General features: G+C 39.3%; 2 protein-coding genes and 1 non-coding gene across 3 annotated transcripts; 2 read left to right on the top strand and 1 right to left on the bottom strand.

Annotated features, from left to right (window-relative positions):
• Nucleotides 1–7259: 7259 nt before the first annotated feature.
• Nucleotides 7260–8207, bottom strand: LOC118356109 (olfactory receptor 6M1-like). The gene has a single exon (XM_035723105.1). It carries the CDS (start codon nt 8205–8207, stop codon nt 7260–7262), a length of 948 nt encoding a protein of 315 aa, XP_035578998.1.
• Nucleotides 8208–19302: 11095 nt separating this feature from the next.
• LOC113915435 (olfactory receptor 6M1) lies at nt 19303–20244 on the top strand. The gene has a single exon (XM_027581378.1). It carries the CDS (start codon nt 19303–19305, stop codon nt 20242–20244), a length of 942 nt encoding a protein of 313 aa, XP_027437179.1.
• A 536-nt stretch (nt 20245–20780) lies between these two features.
• Nucleotides 20781–20886, top strand: LOC113915579. The gene has a single exon (XR_003517727.1). It is a non-coding gene; the product is annotated as a U6 spliceosomal RNA (small nuclear RNA).
• The last annotated feature ends 4113 nt before the right edge of the window (nt 20887–24999 follow it).

Below are 24999 nucleotides of genomic sequence, written 5' to 3'. Positions count from 1 at the left end.
CATCTAATAAGTGTTTAATAAATGTGGACTGAATAGGAGGCTCGATGCCATAAAGGAAATAATATTAAATTGGCGAACAAAAGATCAGTTCTGGTTCTGGCTCTCTTACCACCTGGATCTTGAAAATTCTACCCTCAGCTCTCTCATTCGTAAAATGAAATATTTGAGACGGACTCTCTCTAAAGTCCTCTAATTCCTTGTCTTTGATTTTCTATCTGTATCTGTGGGAGATACTCACTGCAAATAGTTTTCCTGCAGTTTTTACCACAGAGAGAAACAGTGGGGTGTAGGAAGCAGGAGGATGGATTTTGAAGTCAGACCCATGGTTTGACTCCACTTGCTCACTGAGTCCCTTTGAGACAGTTATTTCATCTCTCAGCACCTCAGTTAGCTCATCTGTAAGGTGGGGATGATATTATCACTATAGGGTTATCCAAAAGTGACACAGAATGAAGCATGGGTGGCTGTAGCAGGTTGCCCTGCAGGTGCACATGATAAGTGCATTTTTTTTAAGCTTTTATTTATTTATTTGAGAGAGAGAATGAGAGATAGAGAGCACGAGAGGGAAGAGGGTCAGAGGGAGAAGCAGACTCCCCGCTGAGCGGGGAGCCCGATGTGGGACTCAATCCCAGGACTCCAGGATCATGACCTGAGCCGAAGGCAGTCGCTTAACCAACTGAGCCACCCAGGCGCCCGGTAAGTGCATTTTAATGAGCTGTGAATGGGATTAAAGCTCAGCAAGTCCCTGGGGATCGGGGCTTGAAGGAAGAAGTTGCAATGCCTCGTGAGTTCCCTAAAATGTGGTAGCTTTGTTCCTGCAACACTCCTCCAGGAAACACAGCTGTTGGATTTATAACTGAACTTGTGATAGGCCTTCATCTACAAAGATATATGGAGAAATACACTTTGGTCTAGAATTAAGCTACTTAACCCCAAGTTTATAGCCAGCTCATACATATTTAAGGAGTCTGTGAACTTGTACTTTCATGAGAAAATTTAAATTTGCGAATATGTGTGCCTTTTCTTCTGGTGGTAAGATTTTCCCAGTAGAACTTACTTGATTTTTATTTCTGATGCTGTCATTTTAATTGCCTTGCTTGTATCTCTCATTCTAACTCTGAAACTCTCTAAGTACCCCGTGCTCCGTCACTGTGAGCTGAGAATTTCTGGGTGTGTTGGCATCTTTCCTTCCATGTTCTCCTGGTTGGGAGCTAAGCTATTCTTTCCTCCAGTCTCATTTTCCTTCCATTGTTTTAAAATTAATTTTCACTTTTTTAAAGATTTATTTATTTATTTATTTATTTATTTATTTATTTATTTATTTATTTTCGAGAGAGCACAAGCGGGAGGGGCAGAGGGACAGGGAGAGGGAAAGAAAATCCCAAGCACACTCTGTGCTGAGCGTGGAGCCCAACCCAGGGCTTGATCTCACCACCCTGAGATCATGACCTGAGCCGAAATCAAGAGCTGGTCACTGAACCAAATGAGCCACCCAGGTGCCCCTGATTTTCATTTTTTAAACTAAACAGATTATATAGTTAAAAGTGAATGAATATTAAAAGTTTTGCACAGAAAAAGAGAGGTCACTTCCTCCTTCCGTTCTCTACTTCTTAGTCCTTTTTCTTATAGGGAATTACTTAAACACTTTTGTGGGGTGCCTGGGTGGCTCAGTTAGTTAAGCACACTGCCTTTGGCTCAGGTCATGATCCTGGAGTCCCAGGATCAAGTCTTGCATTGGGCTCCCTGCTCAGCGGGGCGTCTGCTTCTCCCTCTGACCCTCCCCCCTCTCATGCTCTCTCTCTCTCTCTCATTCTCTTTCTCAAATAAATAAATAAAATCTTGAAAAAAACACACTTTTGTTTCTTCTAATGTTACCTTCATATTTTTAAATAAATGCTTATATCCTTCTTTCTTAATTTATCAAATTTACACATTGTCTATTAAATTCCTGTTATGAAAGATGAGTGTTAAGTTCTTTGGTCATTTGTCTTCATCCTATATCCCCTGTACAGAAATATCATAATTTTTGATTGAACAAACTGACTTTTTACACTCTTGTGTTAATACTGTTCACTGTTGATACAGGAAGAGTATATCAAGCATTTCTTTTTCTTTGAAAGATACTTTTTCCTAATATCAATTCCATTATTTATTTAAAGGATTTTATTTTCTTAGAGCAACACTGGGAGGAAGATGCAAAGATTTCCCAAATACCCACTGACCCTCTGCATGCATGGCCTTCCCCATGACCAACATCCCTCACCAAAGCAGTACATTTGTTACCATCGATGAACCTGTCACATCACACAAAGCCCACACTTTACTTTAGGGCTCACTCTTGGTGTTGTACATTCTGTGGTGTAGACAAATGGATAATAATGTGTATCCATCATTACGGTATCATACAGAGTATTTCAGTGCCCTAAAAATGCTCGGTGCTCTGCCTATTGATTTCCCTCCATTCACACCACCACCGAGCTGTTTACAGACTCCATAGTTTTGCGTCTTCCAGAATGGCAGAGTTGGAATCATGGAGAAGTACCTTTTTCAAATTAATTCTTTTGTTTGATAATATGCATTTAAGTTTCCCTCTATTTTTTTTTTTAAGTGGCTTGAGAGCAAGTTTCTTTTTAGCCTTGATCAATGCGGGGCTTGATCCCAGGACCCTGAGATCATGACCTGAGCCGAAATCAAAAGTCAGACACCCAGGCACCCCACATACAGGTGTTTTCATAGTCACTCTTGTGACTGCTGCCTAAACAGAATGCAACATGTTTGCCTAAATAAGTAAAATGACACACTGCATTTTTTTGTATACACTCCTAAAGTCAGGTGATGACTCTGAATTCAGTTCTACATCAGGAGGGTATATACATGTATGTCTGCACATGAAGAGACTATATAAGTACTAATAGTATTAGAATAACTTGGTATTTTATTTATTGGTTGTATATGGTATTCTTTTGACATGTTATTTCAAGTTCTTCTCTTTTATATCATGTGGTTATATGATGGTCAATTCTTTTCAAGATCTCTACTCAGAACGGCTAAAACACCTGGGGCACCTGGGTGGCTCAGTCAGTTAGGCATCTGCCTTCGGCTCAGGTCCTGATCCCAGGGTCCTGGGATCCAGCCTTGCACTGGGCTCCTGCGCAGGGAGCCTGCTTTTCCGATCCCCCACCTCTTCCTCCGCCCCTCCCCCTGCTCATGCTTTCTCTTGCTATCTCTCTCTCAAATAAATAAAATCTTTAAAAAAAAAAACAAAACTAGGTTAAGGGTGAAAATATATTAATTACTAAAATTTTTATAACTAGAAAGAGCTTATACATTATCAATTTCAACATTATCATCTTTTTAAAAAGGGGGCTTACTTTCTGCCAAATGCTAAAAGTAAGAAAACGTATTAATGAAGGAATTCCTAGTTAGCTTTAAACAATATCCTTGGGGGGTGCCTGGGTGGCTCAGTTGGCTAAGCAACTGCCTTCGGCTCAGATCATGATCCCGGAGTCCCGGGATCGAGTCCCGCATCGGGCTCCCTGCTGGGCGGGGAGCCTGCCTCTCCCTCTGGCCCTCACCCCCCCCCATGTACTCTCTCTCTCATTTTCACTCTCTCAAAAAAATAAATAAATCTTTAAAAAAATAAATAAAAAATAAACAATATTCTTGGGGTGGGCCAGCAGTCCAGGATGATAAAGAATTTTTTTTTAATAAAAGATTTTAAAGTTCAAAAAGAAATACATACTTCTGAAATGTATCACACATGTGCGCACACATACACACACAACTACTTTTTAGTACATTTCAAGAATGAAGCAAATAGTCATATGTGGTTGTACCAACTAGTAATTAATTTGTCAAGTTAACATTTCTTAAGTGGAGCAGAGGATACCAGAGGGTGGGCTGCAGTTCAACAGGCCACAAGAGGAATTACAAGAGAGTTTATTACTCACAGGTCCTGGAGGAGTACCTGGCATGCCTGGTGGGGGGAGGGGGCAGGCTTGGAAGGAGAGTACAGAGAGAGAAGCAGGCCCTGGGGCACATGCCTTCATTAGAGTCTATGGGTGGAGGGCTTTGGGGTTCCCAGGCCACCAAGGCCAGGTTAGTCAGTTGCAACCAAAAGAGTGAGTTTTGGTAAGTTACACTGGGACACCCATAAAGGGAAGGTACTGGCAGGCAGGAAAGATGGTTGAGCACAAGGGCTGTTGGGGAGGTCATGTCAGAAAGTTACATGTGTTTGTGACTCTGCATGCTGCTATCTGGGGCATGTGTTTGCATGAGGGACTAATAATGGTTTAAAGTCACAGCAGGCTGCTTGGCCAAATGGGGGCCAAGGCAGCAATACCACGGAGTAGCTTAGCTAAACTCTTGACCACTGATAATAAATAATTTGGTATATTTCACTGCAGCCTTTGAGAATCTTCTGATTAGTTGAGACATATGTTCGTAGTTGTTGTTACTGAACACTTTATTACAACTGAGTCAGGAGGAAGGAATATGTGAGAATTAGCAGGCAAGGGGAAGTCGATCACTGAATTCATTACATACAACAGTGGTTCTCTGGCTGGGATGCCCTTTGTCCATAGTTGGAGGAATATAGTTTATCTAGCAAGTGGATCTTGCTTGAAATTTCTACAGATAATTTTAATCTGTTCCCACTTTTATCCCCCATATTGAAAAAGAGTAGTTTAAAATACCTAGTCATAGTTGAGTATGGGAAAAGTAAGAGACTTTTCAGGTGTCCCCAAATTTGGGACAAGTAACTAACTAGAATCAATGTAGAAACTGATATTATTATCCTGTATTATAACAATGTTGATCATAAGAATAATAATCAACATCAAAGTAAAGCAGTATATTTATGTTATTTTTCAGAGTTTATGAAGTCTTTTTATACTTTCAATTTCAAGCCTGGCCCAACCTGGGGCCAGTATAGTTGGGTACCCAAATTATGCTTAAATTCTCTTATTTGTTCAGGATATTCTTTTCTGTATTAATGATACCAGATTGGAGCTTTTGAGTAATATGGGAACTCATGAAGAACAGGAAAACAGCACAAAGGGACAATATTCATCATTACCTAAAAATGACTTAAATAAAAACAAACATAGCTAATTTAAAATATGCGTTTGTCAGATATTTTACTGCTTTTCACTAGTCTTTTCATGTTCTGGGATTTGTAAATTCTTCTGATTGTAAGTGATGACCACTAGAGAGAGTTCAGGATTGAGTACCGGCTTTAAAAAATCCTGTTGTGCTCTGTTCTTTATTTTTTCTCTCTTGGAGCATTACCACCAGCAGCGTAACGCTGGCCAGCGGAGTAATGGCACCTAAAGATATTCATGTCCTAATCCCCAAAATCTGTGAGTGTGTTACTTTACTTGGCAGAAGGGACTTCGCACACGTAATTCAGGAAAAAGACCTTGAGTCTATGATATTATCCTGGATATTAGGGTGGACCCACTCCAATCAAATGAGTCCTTCAACATGGAGAACTTTGTCAGCCAAGTCAGAGAGGAGATGGAAGGAGGAGAGATTTGAAACTTGTGAGATACTTGCCCCGCTACTGTTGGCTTTGAAGGTGGAGGAAGGGGAGCCATGAGCCAAGAACCGAAGCACCTTCTAGAAACGGAAATGGCCCTTGGTTGATAGCCAGCAAGAAAACAGGACCTTGGTCCCACATCTTCAAGGAAGGGAATTCCGTCAACAACTCAGAGGAGTAGGAAATGGATTTCCCAGTAGGAAATGGAAAATCCATTTTCTCCTAGGGCCCCTAGAAAGGAATGCAGCCTGCTGAATTTGGCCTGGAGAGACCTGTATTGGATGTGTGACCTACAGAATGGTCAGATGACAAATTTGAATAGTTTTAAGCTGCTAAATTTGTTATGCAAGCCACAGGAAACCAATATTGTAACTTTCCAAATCTTATCGTATTTAGTGTCTGATAATGAGTGCAGAGCAGTTCATTATATGACTACTTCATTCCTGGTGATACTGTTCTACCTTCTCTGGATCTTTAAACATTTGTTCGCTACAATATTTTATGATGGACTATGTTATTTTACAATATTCTGAGTCCATTCTTAAGGTAGCACTTTCTCTATCTGATTTTCCATGAGAGATTCCATGCCAGTTTAAGGTCTCAGTCATTGTTCATGTAGCTAGAAGGTTAATGACCACACTGGTCAGAACTTTTTTGATCTTAAGGATGCCTATTGTCGTGTTCCTATTTTTACACTGTCTTTAAGATTACTTGTCCCATAGCATGGGTTCAGTGGGGGTAAGGACAGAGGGCAAATTAGCCCCTTGCCAATCTTCCTCTAACAAAGAAATGAATCGGGAGAGGATATCTCACTTCAATTGGACCAATCAGATCCTCCTTCCAGGAATTAGGATTTTGAACTCAGGTGATTTAAAATATATATTCTTATAAATTCCATGTACATCAACATTTAAGTTCATATTTAAGTAAACTGTACAAACCCTGGGATATGTTACTGCTCTTCCTTGTTTTTGTTGTTAATTATTATTACTATTATTTTCTAGGGCATTCAGCTGTCAAGGATGAAACTAATCATCTTGCATCTTCTTAATACCTAGAAAAAGCATGAACTTACAATTATATGTGGTTGTATTTCTTAGGCCATAAGGTTAAGACTATAAGAAGAAAAAGAAAAAGGAAAAGAAGTATAAATTGTAAAATATTTCCTACTTTTAACAATGAGAAAATGAAAGTTCAGATAGTGTAAGTGTCGTGTGATAAAAAAGAAATACAGCCATGCTTAAAATTCAGGTTTTCTGGCTTCAGTTAAGTATTTTACATTAATACCTGATATTCTGTATGTGAGACAGTGCAACAATAGGGTTTAAAACATATTTTCTGGAGGGGAGGGGGGGTGGGGAGGATGGGTTACCCTGGTGATGGGGATTAAGGAGGGCACGTTCTGCATGGAGCACTGGGTGTTACGCACAAACAATGAATCGTGGAACACAATATCAACAACTAATGATGTAATGTATGGTGATTAACATAACAATAAAAATTTTAAAAAATAAACATGTTATTTTCTGTATGCTTGAATTGCCTACTCTGGACCTTGACTGTAATACCTTGTATCTGAGGTGGCATGAAGCCTTTTTATATATTCCTACGAATTTCTGACATTATGGTCTTCAAGCATGCTATTCTCCACATGGAGTCCAAGGGTTGAACAGAGTCATGATGAGCACACAAACTTTCAAGTCCTCCTGTGCAAAAAGGTTCAAGTTCTCTTGTGCCATAAGGACATAATTTTGTGGATTGCTTCTGTCAAAACTTCTTTTACCTTTTCATTCCTTAGGCTATAAATGAAGGGGTTCAGAAGAGGGGTCACCATTATGGTCATGACAGCTGTCACTTTATCAAACTCCAGTGAGTGGCTCTGGCTGGGCCTCACGTACATGAAGATGTTGCTCCCGTAGGCAATGGACACAACCGTGATGTGAGAAGCGCAGGTGGAAAAGGCCTTCTGACGGCCTTGGGCTGAGGGGATGTGCAGGATGGTAGAGATGATGTAGGTATAGGACACAGTGGTGAATACCAGTGAGGTCAGAAGGACAAGGGAGGATAAGAGGAAGCTTATCATCTCAATGAAATGAGTGTCTATGCAGGCCGCCTGCAACAAAGGGGCAATGTCACAGAAGAAATGGCTAATTTCTCTATAACAGTAGGGCAGTCTGGACACCACAATAATTGGACACAGCACTGAAAAGAAGGCCCCTACCCAGCAGCCCAGAACCAGCAGGAGACAGACCCTGCCGTTCATGATGATGGTGTAGCGCAGGGGGTTACAGATGGCCACGTAGCGGTCAAAGGACATCACCGCCAGGAGGATAAACTCCACTGTCCCCAAGAAAAAAAAGAAGTAGATTTGGGTGATGCAACCAGCAAAAGATATGGTCTTCTTGTCCTCTAGGAGACAAGCTAACAGCTTTGGGGTAACTGAAGTAGTGTATGAAATGTCCAAAAATGACAAATTACTGAGGAAGAAGTACATTGGGGTTTGGAGGCGATTATCAGCCCAGATTAAGGAAATGATGGCAGTATTTCCTGTTAGAGTTAGCATATAAGTAAACAGGAGGACCACAAAGAGGGAGATCTGAAGCTTCTGGATAATAGGGAAGGCAGTCAGGGTAAATTCAGTCACTGTGGTCTGATTTTGCATATCCATCTCATGCAAAACGTAGTGGGCAGCACATCTCTGAAAAAAAAATTATAGAGATGAAAATCAGCTAAAATACATTTCCAACTCTCAATGTCAGTGCTAAAGATGAAGTAGTAAAAGCTTTGGATGTAGAGTCAAGAGTGATTTTATTCACTCTAATAAATGTAGGACCCTGGGTAAATTACCTGACTTCTTCTAACCTCGGGATTCTCATATTTAAAATTTTTGGTTGAATGAAATTACCCCTGTGGTCCCATTAAGCTCTAGTCCTTACGATGGTTTTCCTTTTTGAACCAGTGCTCCTTCTCTTCTGTCTTGCATTCTTCCTGATCTCCTGTTTTCCCAGCTAAGTTCTGTGCCTGAGAAGAGACAATACTTAACTGAGAATCCAGCCAGCCAAATTGCAAAAGGAGAAGGGGAATGTTAATAAAAGTTGAGTTCTTTTTTTTCAAATTATTTCAACCCTTCAGGTATCATTCCTATGAAAAAGCAGAAACCCTGAGACTGGCCAAGAGAGTCCAACGAAAGGGAATCTGACCTGCATTTGTCTCTCCTCACTGCTGTTTTTGGGATTTCATGAATGTCAGTGTGATATCTGGTATAATAATAATTGATCTCTCATAAGGCTGCATAGTTTGTTCTTACTTCTTATACTGATAAAGAGTTTTTGATGTCTACACCGTTATGGAGCAAGAAGGTACACGATGTATGCTTCATAATTTGCATAACCTCTTTTATACATTTGAAAAATGTCTTTTAGAAAAATGATCAGTGTGTTTCTTCTTTGTTCCTTCCAATGTCATGTGTAGGGCAAGATCCTAAAGAACAACAAAACTATTCCCTCCCATTTCCCAATTGGGCATTTTTATAGGTTCTCTTAAATAGATCCCTTATACCTTATAGTCTTTTTTTCTCTTATAACGTATATTCTTTTCAGCACTTTGAACATCAGGTTGTTAATAGTAGCGCAAGAAAGTGGATGCAGATGGATGGTGTTTGGAATGCTCCTCTTGGAATACTGCTCAACTTTGGTGACCATCTACTGCATGTTTGTATAATTCAGTTGAAGCCCTGTCCTTTGGTGTTTTATTTCATGACTAATCCTTTAGTTTTATGTTCAAATGACCGATTTGTGAACCTGAGCTAGGATACCTCCAGGTTTGGAGCCCATTGAGTTCCTCTTGAAAGGAGGTCATTTTCCTCATGCTCTCTGTAGGGAAAATAACTCCTAGTGGCCTTTTTTGCCTTAAAGACTTCTTTTTTCTGAATGGATTTCCATTTGAAAAGTTTGCTGGCACTCTTTCTGGCCCTTGTAGGTGCTCCTTATTTGTATTTCCCATTCATTTATTCCAAAAATCAATTGCTTTTAAGTTATCAAAAGACCTCAGAGGCGCTGATCTATTGACACAGGCGCCTTGCACCTGTCGGTTTTCTTCCACCATCCATACTGTGACACTCACCCCTCCTCCCACTGCTCCTGCACCCAGGGAATAAACTTCCAGACTGATTACTACAGCACAAAAGGCATAACCACATCTGGGTGGACACGTGTTAATGTTGCTGAGGTCTAATATAAAAACAGACGAGAGCATGGTATGTGGACAAGTGGAAATGCTTTGAAATTGCCTTTCATGTCCCCCTTCCCACCTTCCTCACTGACCACACTGGAGACTAGCAGGTGTTAAGGCAGACAAAGGTGGATTCTCATGCAGCTGCCTATCATCTGTTCCACTGTTCCTCCCATTTATCCAGCCAACTCTTTCCCAACCTTCCTAAAGTTCTCCATTTTGCTTCTTGGGTATTTAGTCTTTGATGACCCTGATAGGAGCTTGATTCCCCTCTGGTGTTGTAAAAGCTAGACAGGTTGAGATGTGCAAAAGCACGGTGCCATTTTGATACAAGATCCTGGGATGGTCGAACACAAATGGAGTTGCTGTTTGCCATGGTTGTCATGGGGTCATATATGAATGGGAACAAATGGCGTCGAGAGCTTTCTATTCTGCTATATTTGGGTCAAATAAACTCTGAGAAGAGCTAAAGATGTATGTGGCTTTGCTCTCCTTGGGGAGTCTCTTAACTTCACGATAGTGGAGAACAAGCTGGCTTTGTGCTGGTCTTCTCTAGATGACCTCTGTGCCCTCCCGAGCCCATCCTGTCTAGAGGGAAAGGTTGTAGATTATGACATCTGTGTCGAAGAATTTAATTATCACCTTCATTTTGGGGGAAGATTGTTCTTCGTTACCATTTGTGGATCCTTGAAAAGTGGCATTAAATCGCCCGTTGGCACAATTCAAGATTCCAGATTTACTCAGAAAAATGTGGACTAATGGAAAAATCAGCAGATTTGGGATCAGAGAACCTGTTTTTTCTTTTTTCTTTCTTTCATTTGGCCACTGTAGCTTTGGATCTTTCATGAGACTCCTAAACATCGTGTCTTAAGTCTTTTCTAAAATGAGGATAATGACAGTGACAGACTGAGGTCCTCAGCTAGGGCCTATGAATACAGTGATGTATGTATATTTGGTGTTCAGTGCATGTTTGTTAAGAACATGGGGATGGGGAAGGAGGAACATAAAAGGACTGAGATGTGGTGGGGTGGGGATTGGGGATAATTTGGGATCTTTGCTGCTGTAGGTAAAATGTGACAAAGTTTAATTGCAAGCCGAGTACGTTAAAGACTTTCATTTGCATACTTACAATAAAAATATCATACTTTACAGCTGCTTGGGGGAGAGCAGTAATTACACTTTAATTCATAAAATACACATGTAAACAAATTTAGTGAGACTCCGACTGCTTAACAAATAAATATGGATAGTTGCATAATAAAGTATACTTACATCATACTGATGGTAGCACCCTCGGTATTTTCTCTATTCGAGTATGTTAGGAAACTCAAACTAGGGTTGTTGTTTTTTTTCCTACTGCATTCCCTCCATTATTCTGTCAATTCTGTGATGGCTTCAGTGTTGAATTCTGTGTAAATCTCAGTCATAGTCTGAGACTTTTCCCCGTGTGGTAGCTAATCCCCCTTCCAAACCACACCAAATGGTTATTCAGTGTTTGCTTAAATAGTCCATCCTTCTTCCTCTGAATGAAAAATTGTTCTTTTTCATAACCTCTGTGGCTTTTTCTCAGTTCTTTTTCATATTTTCACAGAAAAAATGAGGCCTCGACTTACACCTGGAATAAGTCCAAGTGTTACATTATCTCTTCATCTTTCATGTGACACATCCAGTGTATCTCAACCTGAGAATACTCCTCTGAGTTTCAAGTCCTGTGTATTCTGGAGCACATTTTTGTCAGGAAGGGCAGGGTGGCGAGGTTTGGTGGTGAATGGAGAAGTCACACACAGCTGGATCTAGAGCAGGTCCTCTGACTTCTATTCCGGATCTCTGGCAAAAGTGGCCAAATGCTTCCCCAAATCTCAGCTGGGCTTTTTCTCTTTTAGCTTCGGGAATGTAACTTCTATTCAGTGGATTTCGATTTCTTCTGTGGATCCATCAGATTGTCGGAAGAATTCATATTTGCATTCACTGAAACATCTCTCTAAACTGTCACCATTCCTGCTCATTCATCAGGTATGCTGTGACTTGATTTTACATATCACCACCTTTATTTACTCTCTCCAGAAAATAACATTACCCTGCCTCTACCTAGGTAGAGTAGTAGAGTAAGCACTCTACAGAAGTGCTTACAATGGATGAACTCCGATATTTAATGAGATTTTTGTGTTCACCTTCAGAGATTTGGTTTACAATGGCACCTGGGACTATGGCATAAAAGAAGGGTAATGATTATTATTGCCATCACAGAACATCACAGAACTAATCACAGTTATAAAGTTAGGGTCTCCTGGGACACTCTCTTGGTTGTTTATTTTATTTATTTAAAGAGAAACTTAGAGAGCTGCTTTAAAACCTCAGGGAACTAGAAACTTGGAGAACTTAAAACACTTTTTTTTTTTCTGAAATGATCCTCATGTATTGAAATAAGCTTTAAGCTGCTTTCCAAAAAAGAGATTCTTTACATAGATTTGTATGTCTACGTACATAATTTAAATCCATTTTATTGATGTACGATGTACACATCTTGAACAATTTAAGGGTACAGTTGGTTGAGTTTTGACACTGGTGTCCCTTCACGTAGCTGCCAGCACCACTATGATGGTTTACAGTATTTCCATTATCTTAGAAACTGTTGTGCCCTTTTGCAGGAAATGCTCTCCCCTCCTACCCTCAGCCCCTGAGAACCACTGATGTATTTTCTGTCAGAGTAATTTGCATTTTCTAGAATTTTATATATAAATGCAGTCTAACTTCATGTAATCTTTTGTGTTTGTTTTCTTTCACTTAATCAGATACTTTGAGATTAATCCAAGTGTTTCAGGTGTCAGTCGTTTCTTCCTCTGTACTATGGAGGATTATCTATAAAATAGATTGTGCAGATAGATCACAGTTTGCTTATTCATCAGATGATGGATACTTGAGTTATTTTCAGTACTGGCTAATGTGATTAAAGCCTCTATGAACAGGGGAGTTCATGTTTTTATGTGTATATTTGTTTTCACTTCTGTTAGATACATTCTGAGAAGTGGGATTACTATGTGTTATAGTAAGAATATGTTTAATTATAAGAAACTGGCAAGATGTTCTCCAAAGTCATTGTATCATAGACATTTGTACTGGTACTATATCAACTCTTAGAGTTCCACATTCTTACTAATGCTTGGTGTTATCAGTCTTCTAAATTTTAGACAGTCTAGTGCTGGAATAATCTGATGCATTATATATTTTTTTTTACTTTTTAAGCTTACTTGACGTATAATTGACAAATAAAATTGCACATGTTTAAAGTGTATATCATGAAGACTTGACATAAATATATATCTTGGGAAATGATCATCACAATCAATTAATTGACACATCCTTCACCTCACATAGTTACTTTTTTTGGTAGCATGTTTTAACTGTCTACTATTTAGCGAACTTCAAGCACCCAATATAGAATTATTAACTGTGGTCACCACACTGTACATTAGATACCAGAGTTTATTCATCTTATAACTGAAGGCTTAATGCCTTTGGCTAGCATCTCCCCATTTTCCTCTATTCTGCCTGTTGAGTCATAAGGTATTTGTCTGACATGTTTATAGCAGCATTATCGACAATGGTCAAATTATGAAATAGCCCAAGTTTCCATTGACTGATGAATGGATAAAGAAGATGTGACATATAGAAATAAGTCAATCAGAGAAAGACATGTATCATATGACCTCACTGATAGGAGGAATTCTTAATCTCAGGAAACAAACTGAAGGTTGCTGGAGTGGTGGGGGGTGGGAGGGATGGGGTGGCTGGGTGATGGACATTGGGGAGGGTATGTGCTGTGGTGAGCACTGTGAATTGTGCAAGACAGTTGAATCACAGATCTGTACCTCTGAAACAAATAATGCAATATATGTTAAGAAAAAAAAAAAGAAGATAGCAGGAGGGGAAGAATGAAGGGGGGTAAATCGGAGGGGGAGATGAACCATGAGAGAGGATGGACTTGAAAAACAAACTGAGGGTTCTAGAGGGGAGGGGGATGGGGGGATGTGTTAGCCTGGTGATGGGTATTAAAGAGGGCACGTTCTGCGTGGAGCACTGGGTGTTATGCACAAACAATGAATCATGGAACACTACATCACAAACTAATGATGTAATGTATGATGATTAACATAACAATAAAAAATTTAAAGAGAAAAAAAGAAGATGTGACATATATATATAATGGAATATTATTCAGCCAAAAAAGAATGAAACCTTGGGGCGCCTGGGTGGCTCAGTCGTGAAGCATCTGCCTTCAGCTCAGGTCACAATCCCAGGGTCCTGGGATCGAGCCCCGCATCGGGACTCCTGCTCAGCGGGAAGCCTGCTTCTCCCTCTCCCACTCCCCCTGCTTGTGTTCCCTCTCTCACTGTCTCTCTCTGTCAAATAAATAAATAAAATCTATAAAAAAAAAGAATGAAATCTTGCCATTTTTCACAACATGGATGGAGCTAGAGAGTATAATGCTAAGCAAAATCAATCAGTCAGAGAAAGACAAATACGATATTACTTCACCCCTGTGTGGAATTTAAGAAACAAAACAAATGAGCATAGGGGATAGGGAAAGAGACGTAAATGAAGAAACAGACTCTTAACTGTAGAGAACAAACTGATGGTTCCCAGAGGGGAGGTGTGTGGGGGGAGGGGTGAAATAGGTGATGGGGATTCAGGAGTGCACTATTGATGAGCACCAGATGTTGTATGGAAGTGCTGAATCACTGTATTGTGCACCTGAAACTAATATTACATTGTATGTTAACTAACAGGAATTTAAATAAAACATTTTTTTAAAGATTTTATTTATTTATTTGAGAGAGAGAATGAGAGACAGAGAGCATGAGAGGGAAGAGGGTCAGAGGGAGAAGCAGACTCCCTGCTGAGCAGGGAGCCCAATGCGGGACTCGATCCAGGGACTCCAGGATCATGACCTGAGCTGAAGGCAGTCGCTTAACCAACTGAGCCACCCAGGCACCCTAAATAAAACATTTTTAAAAGATTACAAAAAAAATTTTAAAAAACATGCTGTGCTGATAGAGACAGAGGGACTACATGGCATCTGAAACTCTAGAATATTTATTGTTGGAGAACATTTTCTATTGTATCAATGACTTAAAAAGGATGAAAAGTTTTTTAAGTATTATCTTTCTTTTAAATAGATAAAGCAAAATACCCAGAAAATCCCCAAGGAACCCCTAGCAGGTCAATTTGGCACTTTCTAAAACTTTGTAATTGTGATTAGGTAGTTCAAACCCAAAATTCTTTTGTAACAATATTATTAATTAACTTCCTTTGACCCATATCCCCAAGAGCTGTTTTCATCTAAATCTCTAAGGCATATAAGCCCATAAAAAACATAGTTCATCCACCTAGGAAAAAAAGTTCATAGAAAAAAGGAAACTTTATAGAGAAAAAGAACGGGGTAACTTTTTAAAAAATATTCAAGTCACCTTTAATCTGGTGATTTAGAGTACTCAAAACCATTTAGTAAAATCTCCAGTGGAAAAATTAGTATTCTACCAAACATAAAGGTAGAACGAGATACCAAAAACTATTCTAAGTTCCCCTCACTGGGCTGTCACTTGGCAAGGAAGTTAAGTGATGGGCTGTTAAGAAGGATTCTGCATCAGCCACAACTGAGTTAGTTGTACGGGGTTCTATATCCAACACAGCCCAGTTACTAAATAATTCAAATGATTGAGAATTAACCAAAAACTCAAAACTAGCCTTCTTGCAAGGGGAAAAATACCTGTGAATTGAGAATCAATGATTTTCCAGGATAATTTTTTAAATAGAGTTAGGGACGATGTACTCTAATCCAGCTGATTTATTCCTGCAAGTTTTTCGAGCTTCTTAATACTTTACTACCACATTCTCTATCTGCAAAACCAGACTCTAGAGTCTTTTGTGTGGAACTCACTGGGAAGTTATGCAGCAAAGAGGATATCTAGATCATCGAGGTGTTTAAGGCCTGCCATGGTGAAAAAGGTCAGTATTTGGTTGGAAAGGTCAGAACATGAACGTGTATTTGGAATTTACAGAGTTTTGCGTTTAAGGTAAGAGCTTTTCACTCAGCCAGTGCTAAAGCAAGATAGAGATTTCCCACTCACTAAAGTCAGCCAAGCCATGGCTGGATGGATAGGTAGTGAGGATGCTAATCACAAGGACACATATTGGCATCAGGTGGTTCAGTGACTTAGTCAATTTTATTTTATTTTTAAGAGCTATTTCTATGAGCTATGAGCTAGGCCTAGAAATAGAAGTGGCAAGAGAAAAATATCAAACTACAATATTTAGAGTAAATTCATGCACACATAATAATCACAGTTGGAGCCTCCTGCTATGTCTACATGTACAAAACATGGGAGAATCTTACATCATTTATACAATCCGTGAAATGTAAGTGTATTTTTTCACCTATGTTTTATTTACTAATATAGTACTTCTGTTAAATGTATCTTCTCATGTGTAGTCTCTCTGATCTGTCATATTCTTAGTGGAGTCAGATGCAAATCTGGGGGATTCAGATTAAGGATGCATTAAGAATATTCCTCAGTTCCAAATTAAACTTTCCATAATTTATTGTTATTTATTCAAGAAACAGTTCACTCTAATTATTCATCTCCTTTAAGTTTATCTCAATCCTTTCTGAATGAAGCCATTTTTTAAGCAAGAATCTGTTAGATAGGGGCGCCTGGGTGGCTCAGCCGTTAAGCATCTGCCTTCGGCTCAGGTCATGATCCCGGGGTCCTGGGATTGAGCCCTGCATTGGGCTCCCTGCTTGGCGGGAAGCCTACTTCTCCCTCTCTCACTCCCCCTGCTTGTGTTCCCTCTCTCACTGTCTCTCTCTATCAAATAAATAAATAAAATCTTAAAAAAAAAAAAGAATCTGTTAGATATTGCCACACATACGATTTAATTTAAACCTCACAGTAGCTCATCTTGAATGTTATATTTATCAAACACTTGAACCTGAAAGTGTGAACTATCATTTGCCTGTTGAACAACCTCCTGGAAATAATAATACAACACACACACAAAACAGACACTTGGTGCCTCAGACAGAAAGTTCACGTGAGATTTCACATGCTATTATGTTGGTATAGGTATTCATGTTTAGCCACTTCTGTGCAGTAATTTATAGAATCATTTGAGAGCTTGTGTGAGTTTAAGCACATACATACATCCATAATATCATCACCACACTTAAGGTGACAGACACACCCAACACCTCCCAGAGTTTCCTTCACACAATCACGTCTAAGGGTCATATAGTGTCTGAGTCTATGGACGGCACCATAGATATTTAGCCAATTGTTTAGTGTTGGTAATATAGATGATCAACATTTCCTTCCTGTATAGATAATGACTGAGTAAATATTCTTGCACATAAATCACATAAAACTCATCAAATTATGCATATTAAATATGTGCAGTTCTTTGTTGTTTTTTAAGATTTTTTTAAAACATTTTTTTAAAGATTTTATTTATTTATTTCAGAGAGAGAGCATCCACGAGAGGGGGGAGGGTCAGAGGGAGAAGCAGACTCCCCACTGAGGAGGGAGCCCAATGCAGGACTCGATCCTGGGACTCCAGGATCATGACCTGAGCTGAAGGCACTCGCTTAACCAACTGAGCCACCCAGGTGCCCCGTTTTTTAAGATTTTATTTTTAAGTAATCTCTGCGCACAACATGGGGCTTGAACTCACGACTCTGAGATCAAGAATTGCTTGCTCCACCAACTGAGCCAACCAGGTGCCCCATGTGCAGTTCTTTGTATATCAATTGTACCTCAAAGAAGCTGATTTTAAAAAATGAGTGTGCAGAGTTCTAGTAATTGACAGGGCAATGATTATTATTAAAAAAAAAAAAGAAAAATAAGAAAAGCCAGTTACAAAATAGTATGTCAGCATCATTTATTTTAGATACATATGTAAGTAATTTAATTTTGAAATGGCCTGGAAACACAGTCACCAAAATGTTGTCACTGTATCTCTAACAGGTTTGCTTACAGATTATAATTTTCTTTTTTGCATTTGCATATTCTAATTCTTTGCACTGAAAAATGTGATGCTTTTTTTTTTTTGTAATGGGAAACACTTAAAAAATGAAATAGGAAGGCAAAATTTTTATCTTGGAAAAAGAGTAAGAGGGGAGGTGGGAAAAAGGAAAATGAGGGGAATAACCTCTAATTTATTTGTTAAGGAGGAGCTAAGTAAAATCTTGACAAAGAGAGCATGGAGGTTAAAGCATGGGTGCTTTTAACCTGAAATGGGGATATCTGTGCCAAAGAAATTTCTCAGAAACTGGGATAAAGAACAACTAGATGATCTTGATGTAGTTCTATGATTTCAACTAATCAAGTAACTAAAGTGAGCTAAATTATCTCTATTTTTACCTCCTGTGTATAATCTGTACCTCTCTGATTTAATCACATTGTCTAGTGTCCCCTTAAATAATCAGCCAGAGATAAGTCAGACAGACAAAGACAAATACCATACGATTTCACTTACATGTGGAATCAAAAAACCAAATGAACAAAACAACAGACTTGTAAATACAGAGAAAAAGCTGGTGGTTGTCAGAAGGAAGGTGGAGTGGGAATGGGATTAAGAGAGCCAAAATTCTAGTCATAAAATAAATAACTCACAAGGATGAAAAATATAGCACATGGAATATAATCAATAATATTGCAATAACATATGGTGACACATGGTAACTACACTTATTGTGGTGAAACCAAGTAATGCATAGAATTATTGAATGGATACATTGTATACCTAAAATGTTGTATGTTAATTATACTTCAGTAAAAAATAATAATCAGCCAGATATATGATGTATAGCCTACGTACTTCACAGAGTTTGTAGAAGGTAGGTTGTGGACACAGGGCATAACCTAAAGATAAGATATGCACTATGCCCTTTTGATGTGTCATCTAAAGTGATTAGCAGGAACCATGAACCACTGTTCCTTTCAGATACTTCTGGTCTGTTCCCATAGATCTACATATATAAGGAAAAGACTTTCAAAATTGAGACTCTGGAGATAAAGTGAAAGAAAATTTGTTATAGAAAAGGCTAGAAAGTATTTAAAAGAATTTCCCTCTCAGTGACTGTAAACTTCAAAAAAAATAATTCTTGTTAAAGTGTGAGTCAGTACTTCATAGCACATTTTTATCCAGGAAAATGAAGCTGGGTGCACTGAAGAGAAGAGAAATTTCATTTAATGAAAATGAGTAGAATTTTATTACTGGAAGGAAGCTTAGAGGATTTTTTTAATCCACTCTTCTCCTTTCATTTTATGGAAAAAGTTGTGTCTAAATGGTATTTTGATTTTCCCAAGGGTGCCCAGTAATGACTTTCCGATTGAGGGCTAATCCCCTGACCCATCTCCCAATGGAAGGCACGCTCCACAACACGTTTTCAACACATATTTGTAAAATGACCTCCTAAGCTGATTTTCCTTTTCTTGTTTCTTAAGGGAGACCATGGCCACCATGTAGCCAAGGCCATGGGAAATTGGAGCACAGTGACTGAATTCACCCTGATCGCCTTCCCTGCTCTCCTAGAGCTTCGCATCTTCCTCTTTGTGGTTCTTTTGCTGACTTACACATTAACCACAACAGGAAACATTATCATCATCTTCCTAATATGGACCAATCATCACCTGCAAACCCCAATGTACATTTTCCTCAGTAATTTGTCCTGTCTAGATATTTTATACACCATGGTCATTACCCCAAAGTTGCTAGCCTGCCTCCTAGGAGAGAAGAAAACCATATCCTTTGCTGGCTGCATCACTCAAACATATTTCTACTTCTTTCTGGGGACAGTGGAATTTATCCTCCTGGCAGTGATGTCCTTTGACCGCTACGTGGCCATCTGTAATCCCTTGCGCTACACAACCATCATGAACAGCAGGACCTGCCTCTTGCTGGTCCTGGGCTGCTGGGTGGGAGCCTTCCTGTCCATGTTGGTACCAACCATTGTAGTGACAAGGCTACCTTACTGTAGAAAAGAAATTGATCATTTTTTCTGTGACATTGCCCCTCTCCTGCAGGCGGCTTGTGTAGATACGTACTTCATTGAGGAGACAAACTTTCTCCTATCTGCCCTTGTCATCCTGAGCTCCCTGGCATTCACTACTGGGTCCTACACCTACATCATCTCTACCATCCTGCACATCCCCTCAGCCCAAGGCCGTCAAAAAGCTTTTTCTACCTGTGCTTCTCACATCACGGTTGTGTCCATCGCCTACGGGAGCAACATCTTTGTGTACGTGAGACCCAACCAGAACTATTCCCTAGATTTTGACAAGGTAGCTGCTGTCCTCATTACAGTGGTGACCCCTCTTCTGAACCCTTTTATTTATAGCTTGAGAAATGAAAAGGTGAAAGAAATGTTGAGAGAGACAGTGAACAGACTCATGTCCTCGATACTTAGGAAAACTTGACATGAGTGTTTAGTACATCACACAACATTTCTTATCTTCAACACATTCATCCTGCATCAGTATAGTACCAGGTGGACATTCCAGAAACCTGGACTGTGTCAATAGGATGAGCTATGACCATACCAAACTGAAGGAAATTCTGCTTACATCTAGGAAAAAAAAAAAAATCTAACCTATCAAGTCTTGCATACATGGCTTTAAACCATGAAACATTACCTAAATAAGATCCGGAGGTTTCCAAATCCAGTCTTGGCTAAATCAGTTTATTTTCCAGGTGAATTTGACCATGTCACAACTTATCTGAGACTGAATGTCTCCATCTCTAAATGAAATAATAGATAATAAAGTATCACTACTTACAGCAAGACATGTAAAGTTAGAGCATTTTAACTTCTTGGGTTAGGCACTCTTGAAAATTTCAAGAGATTCAGTTTTCACCTCTTTTTATTTACTTAGACCAAATAAATATGATGTGAGAATTGAGGGTAAAAGAGGTAAGACTCAGGATGCTATCGAGCTTCTGGCAATAAACCTGAGTGCTCTCTCCGGCAACACATACACTAAAATTAGAACAATGCAAAGAAGATCAGCATAGCCTTGCACAAGGAAAACATGCAAATTCGTGAAGCATTCCACATCGTTTGGTGGCAGATGGTAACTAGACTTATCATGGGGATCATTTCATAATGTATAAAAATATGGAATCACTATGATGTACACCTGAAACTAATTTGTATGTCATTTACACTTCAAATAAGAAAAAAGGTACTGGGGGGGAAAAAAAGAAAGAAAGAAAGAAAAGAAAACCTGAGTGAAAGGTGGAGATATTTGCTGAGAAAAGGAACATAAGAAGGGCAGATCATGAATGACTTTGGTAAAATGTTTAATAGAATTTTGGGGGTAAAAGCCAAAATAAAGTAGGTAGAACAGTCTGCATATATAAAGAAACAGAATAGAGAGTCAACACTTTCAAGAAGGTTAGCTGAGACAATAAGCAGTACGGTAATATAAAGGAAACATGGGTTAGAAAATATTTTCTAACAGGAGATGTGTTTGTTTATCGAATGTTGACTGGAGGAATATAGTCATGGCCTTAGGCTGAGGCAACAGGAGAGCGTGAAAGACTGATATGATGGGTTACCTGAAACTGTCAAAGGTGAAGACACCAAGACATGAAGGAAAGGATAGTTATTGGCAGAAGTTTGTGTTACATACTGATAAATAGGAATGGATGAACTCAGAAGTAGAACCTATAGCAACTAGGTGAAAATTATCACAGTCCTTTTGGATGGATGGCCCAAACTGAACCTTAAGAAGAAGCTTAGCCACCCAGGCCACCACCCCATTTCAGCAGGAAGCAGCCGGAGCGGTCATTGTCCCATTCCTTAATGGCACTTAGGGTTACTATTCCAGGGAGACGAAAAAGTAAGGGACAGGCGAGGCTAGGGAGGGAGAGATAGATAAGGGGCTCTGTGATCAGGCTTACAGAAATCCCAAAAATGTGGAGTTGTGGGGAAACCAGAGATAAAGGGACAAATTGGACCACCCTACCCTAGGGCTGCGGGGTGGGTGTCTTTATAATAAGCACCTGTGACCAACAAAGAATAACCAGGCCCTAAAAAGGAAGTAAGCCATTGAAGGTGTTATCAACAGAGGTATTAAAAGGATTTAAGTTCCCTGGTTAGCTTTCTATAAAAGACCAACCCTAAAGGCCCTCCTTAGCAACCGTGTCAGGACCCCTCTCACTTCCGAGAGCTTATTCTGTATCCTTGCTTAATAAACTTCTAACACTTAACTCACAAAAAAAAAAAAAAAAAAAGAGAGAGAGAGGCTTAGCACCTAACTTCAGGTAGAAAAATGGCCAAAGAAAAAGTATAATTTTTAATAATGCGTGCAGAATAGAGCAAATGAACCAGGTCAATCAGTGAGTAATGTGTTAATGTACACAGATCAAAGGAAATGATTCATTCATCCATTTGCCAAGTATGGTTTGGTGCCTACAATGTACCAATAAAGCAAAACAGACAAAACTTCTGCCCCTATTGGATTTAAATTATAATAGGGGGAGACATACAGTAAGTAACATATACAGAAAAATTATATAGAAAATTTTCTCCATGACAAAAGTTATGGAGAAAAATAAAGCAAGAAAGGGGAATAAAAGGTTTGGGAGAGAGAGTTTCGATTTTAAATAAGTTGGTTAAGGAGCTGTGGGAAGAGTTAGAGAAGCAAGCCCTTGTGCTGTAGCAATTGGTCACTGAGAGCAGAGACCATCTGAGAACCTCTGCGGCTGGACCCCAAGGACCAGTGTAAGCACCAAGATGGGAGCTACATTTACCAGCATGCTGCATTAGAACTAAAACCAAAACAGCAGAAGGGCTATACTAATCCCATATTGCTAAGGAACTGGTAATTAAACACAGCCACATTAAAGCAATAAATATTGACTACATGTAAGAAAATTTATTCTTCAGGGGGCACCTGGGTGGCCTCAGTCAAATGTCTGTCTTCAGATAAGGTCATGATCTCAGGGTTCTGGGATCGAGCCCCATTTCCAGCTCCCTGCTCAGCAGAGAGCCTGCTTCTCCCTCTGCCCCTCCCCCTTCTAGTGCACTCTCTCTCTCTCTCTCTCTCAAATAAATAAAATCTTCAAAAAAAAAAGAAAGAAAAATAACGTATTCTTCAGCACAACCATACATGATTTATCCATGGTGTTGCTTTGATTTCTTTTGATGGATTGCTTTCATAACAAGTTTGAAGTTAAAGACAATTTTTTTAAAGATTTTATTTGTTTATTTATTTAAAAGAGAGAGAGAGCATGAGTAGAGGGAGGAGCTGAGGGAGAGGGAAGGGGAAAGAATCTCAAGCAGACTCTGTGCTGAGCATGGAGCCCACTGCAGGTCTCCATCTCACGACCTTGAGATCATGACCTGAACCGAAACCAAGAGTCCAACACTTAATTGACTGCACCACCCAGGCACCCCAAGACTTTTTTTTTTTTAAGAAACATCTGAAATAAGGACCTAATGATTTTGTTGTTTAGGACACTGATTCTCAAATTCTGGTTCCGAAACCAGCAGCATTAGCATCATCAGGGAACATATTAGAAGTGAAAATTCCCAGACACCACCCCCGGCCTACTGTATCTGAAACACTGGAGGCAAGCCCAGTATTTTAACAAGCTTTCCAGGTGATACTGAAGATAGCCAACATCTGAGAATCATGGGCTCAGGGAGAGTCAGGCAGGTGTCCAGTTACCCAGACTCATATTATCATTGCTATTGCTCATGAAGAGCCTTGATTAAATATTGCCAGGAAACTTGCCTTAAAATGTACTTGATATCTAGGGACGCCTGGGTGGTTCAGTTGTTAAGCATCTGCCTTCAGCTCAGGTCATGATCCCAGAGTCCTGGGATCGAGTCCTGCATCGGGCTCCTTGCTCAGTGAGGAGCCTGCTTTTCCCTCTCCCTCTGCTGCTCCCCCTGCTTGTGCTCTCTCTCTGTGACAAATAAATAAATAAAAATATTTTTTTAAAAATGTACTTCATATCTAGATTTTTTAAAAATCATATAACATGGTTAATTTTTTTACAAATTTTTATTTAAATTCTAGTTAGTTAACATATAGTGTAATATTGGTTTCAGGAGTAGAATTTAGTGATTCAACACAGTATTATTAATATGATCATTATTATGATAATTATCATTATTCTTCTGATGGGTACTTAATCATATCTGTTAATTTATTGGGATTGAATTAATTACAAAAATTAAATTTGTTCCTTTTGTGAAGTATTTTCCTGGAGTACTAGAAATAGCTACGTAAGTACTTTGCTTTTTTTTTTTTTAAGTACTTTGCTTTTGAGTCCTGGGCACCTGGCAATGAAATAAGGAGGACTCTCTCTCTTTTTTTTTTTTTTAAGATTTTATTTATTTTTTTGAGAGAGAGCGAGGGAGCACAAGTGGGGGGAGGGGCAGAGGGAGAAGCAGACTCTCCACTGAGCAGGGAGCCAGACAAAGGACTTGATCCCAGGACCCCGGCATCATGACCTGAGCTGAAGGCAGACGCTTAACTGACTGAGCCACCCAGGTGCCCCCAGGAGGACTTTCAAAACAGAGTTCCCAGCAATTGTATTAAAGGCCAGATTTGCTGGTCCTTTTCTCAGCCACCTAAATTGCCTGTGATCTCATTATGTCTGTTTTTTTCTGCCTCTAAAAAAGAAAAGAAAAGCTTTAGTTTAATTGTATGGTTCATTACCATCGTGTACATGATGATCATTTCTCCTCAGAACTCATTTTTTAGTCAGGGATTTACTCACACGAGTTGTGTTTAGGATACTTACTGAATCAGTATATACAGCCCAGTCTCTGGATCTAGGTCTTCATTCTGACATCTGCAACCAGTATGATTCAGGGCCAATCACTTCACCTCTCTGTACCTCAGTTTCCTTATCTATAAAATGAATTTCATAATAATTTTCATCCTGTAGTATTATTGTAAGAAAAACTTGAAAACACTTACATCACCGAATCAATATTAGCTATCCTCTTTAGGACCCTGTATAAAATTCAATGTGAGGTGATAAAGATAAAAAGAAACAGAACATGATCTCTACTCCTAAGTAATTCATATTTTTTAATTTTTATTGTGATGTTAATCACCATACATTGCATCATTAGTTTTGGATGTAGTGTTCCATGATTCATTGTTTGCGTATAACACCCAGTGCTCCACGCAGAGCGTGCCCTCCTTAAT

The sequence above is a fragment of the Zalophus californianus genome, chromosome 11 (genome assembly GCF_009762305.2).
Source record: "Zalophus californianus isolate mZalCal1 chromosome 11, mZalCal1.pri.v2, whole genome shotgun sequence".
NCBI lineage: Eukaryota > Metazoa > Chordata > Mammalia > Carnivora > Otariidae > Zalophus > Zalophus californianus.
Note: the sequence above shows the minus strand (reverse complement) of the source record. Positions and strands in the feature narration are given on the sequence as shown.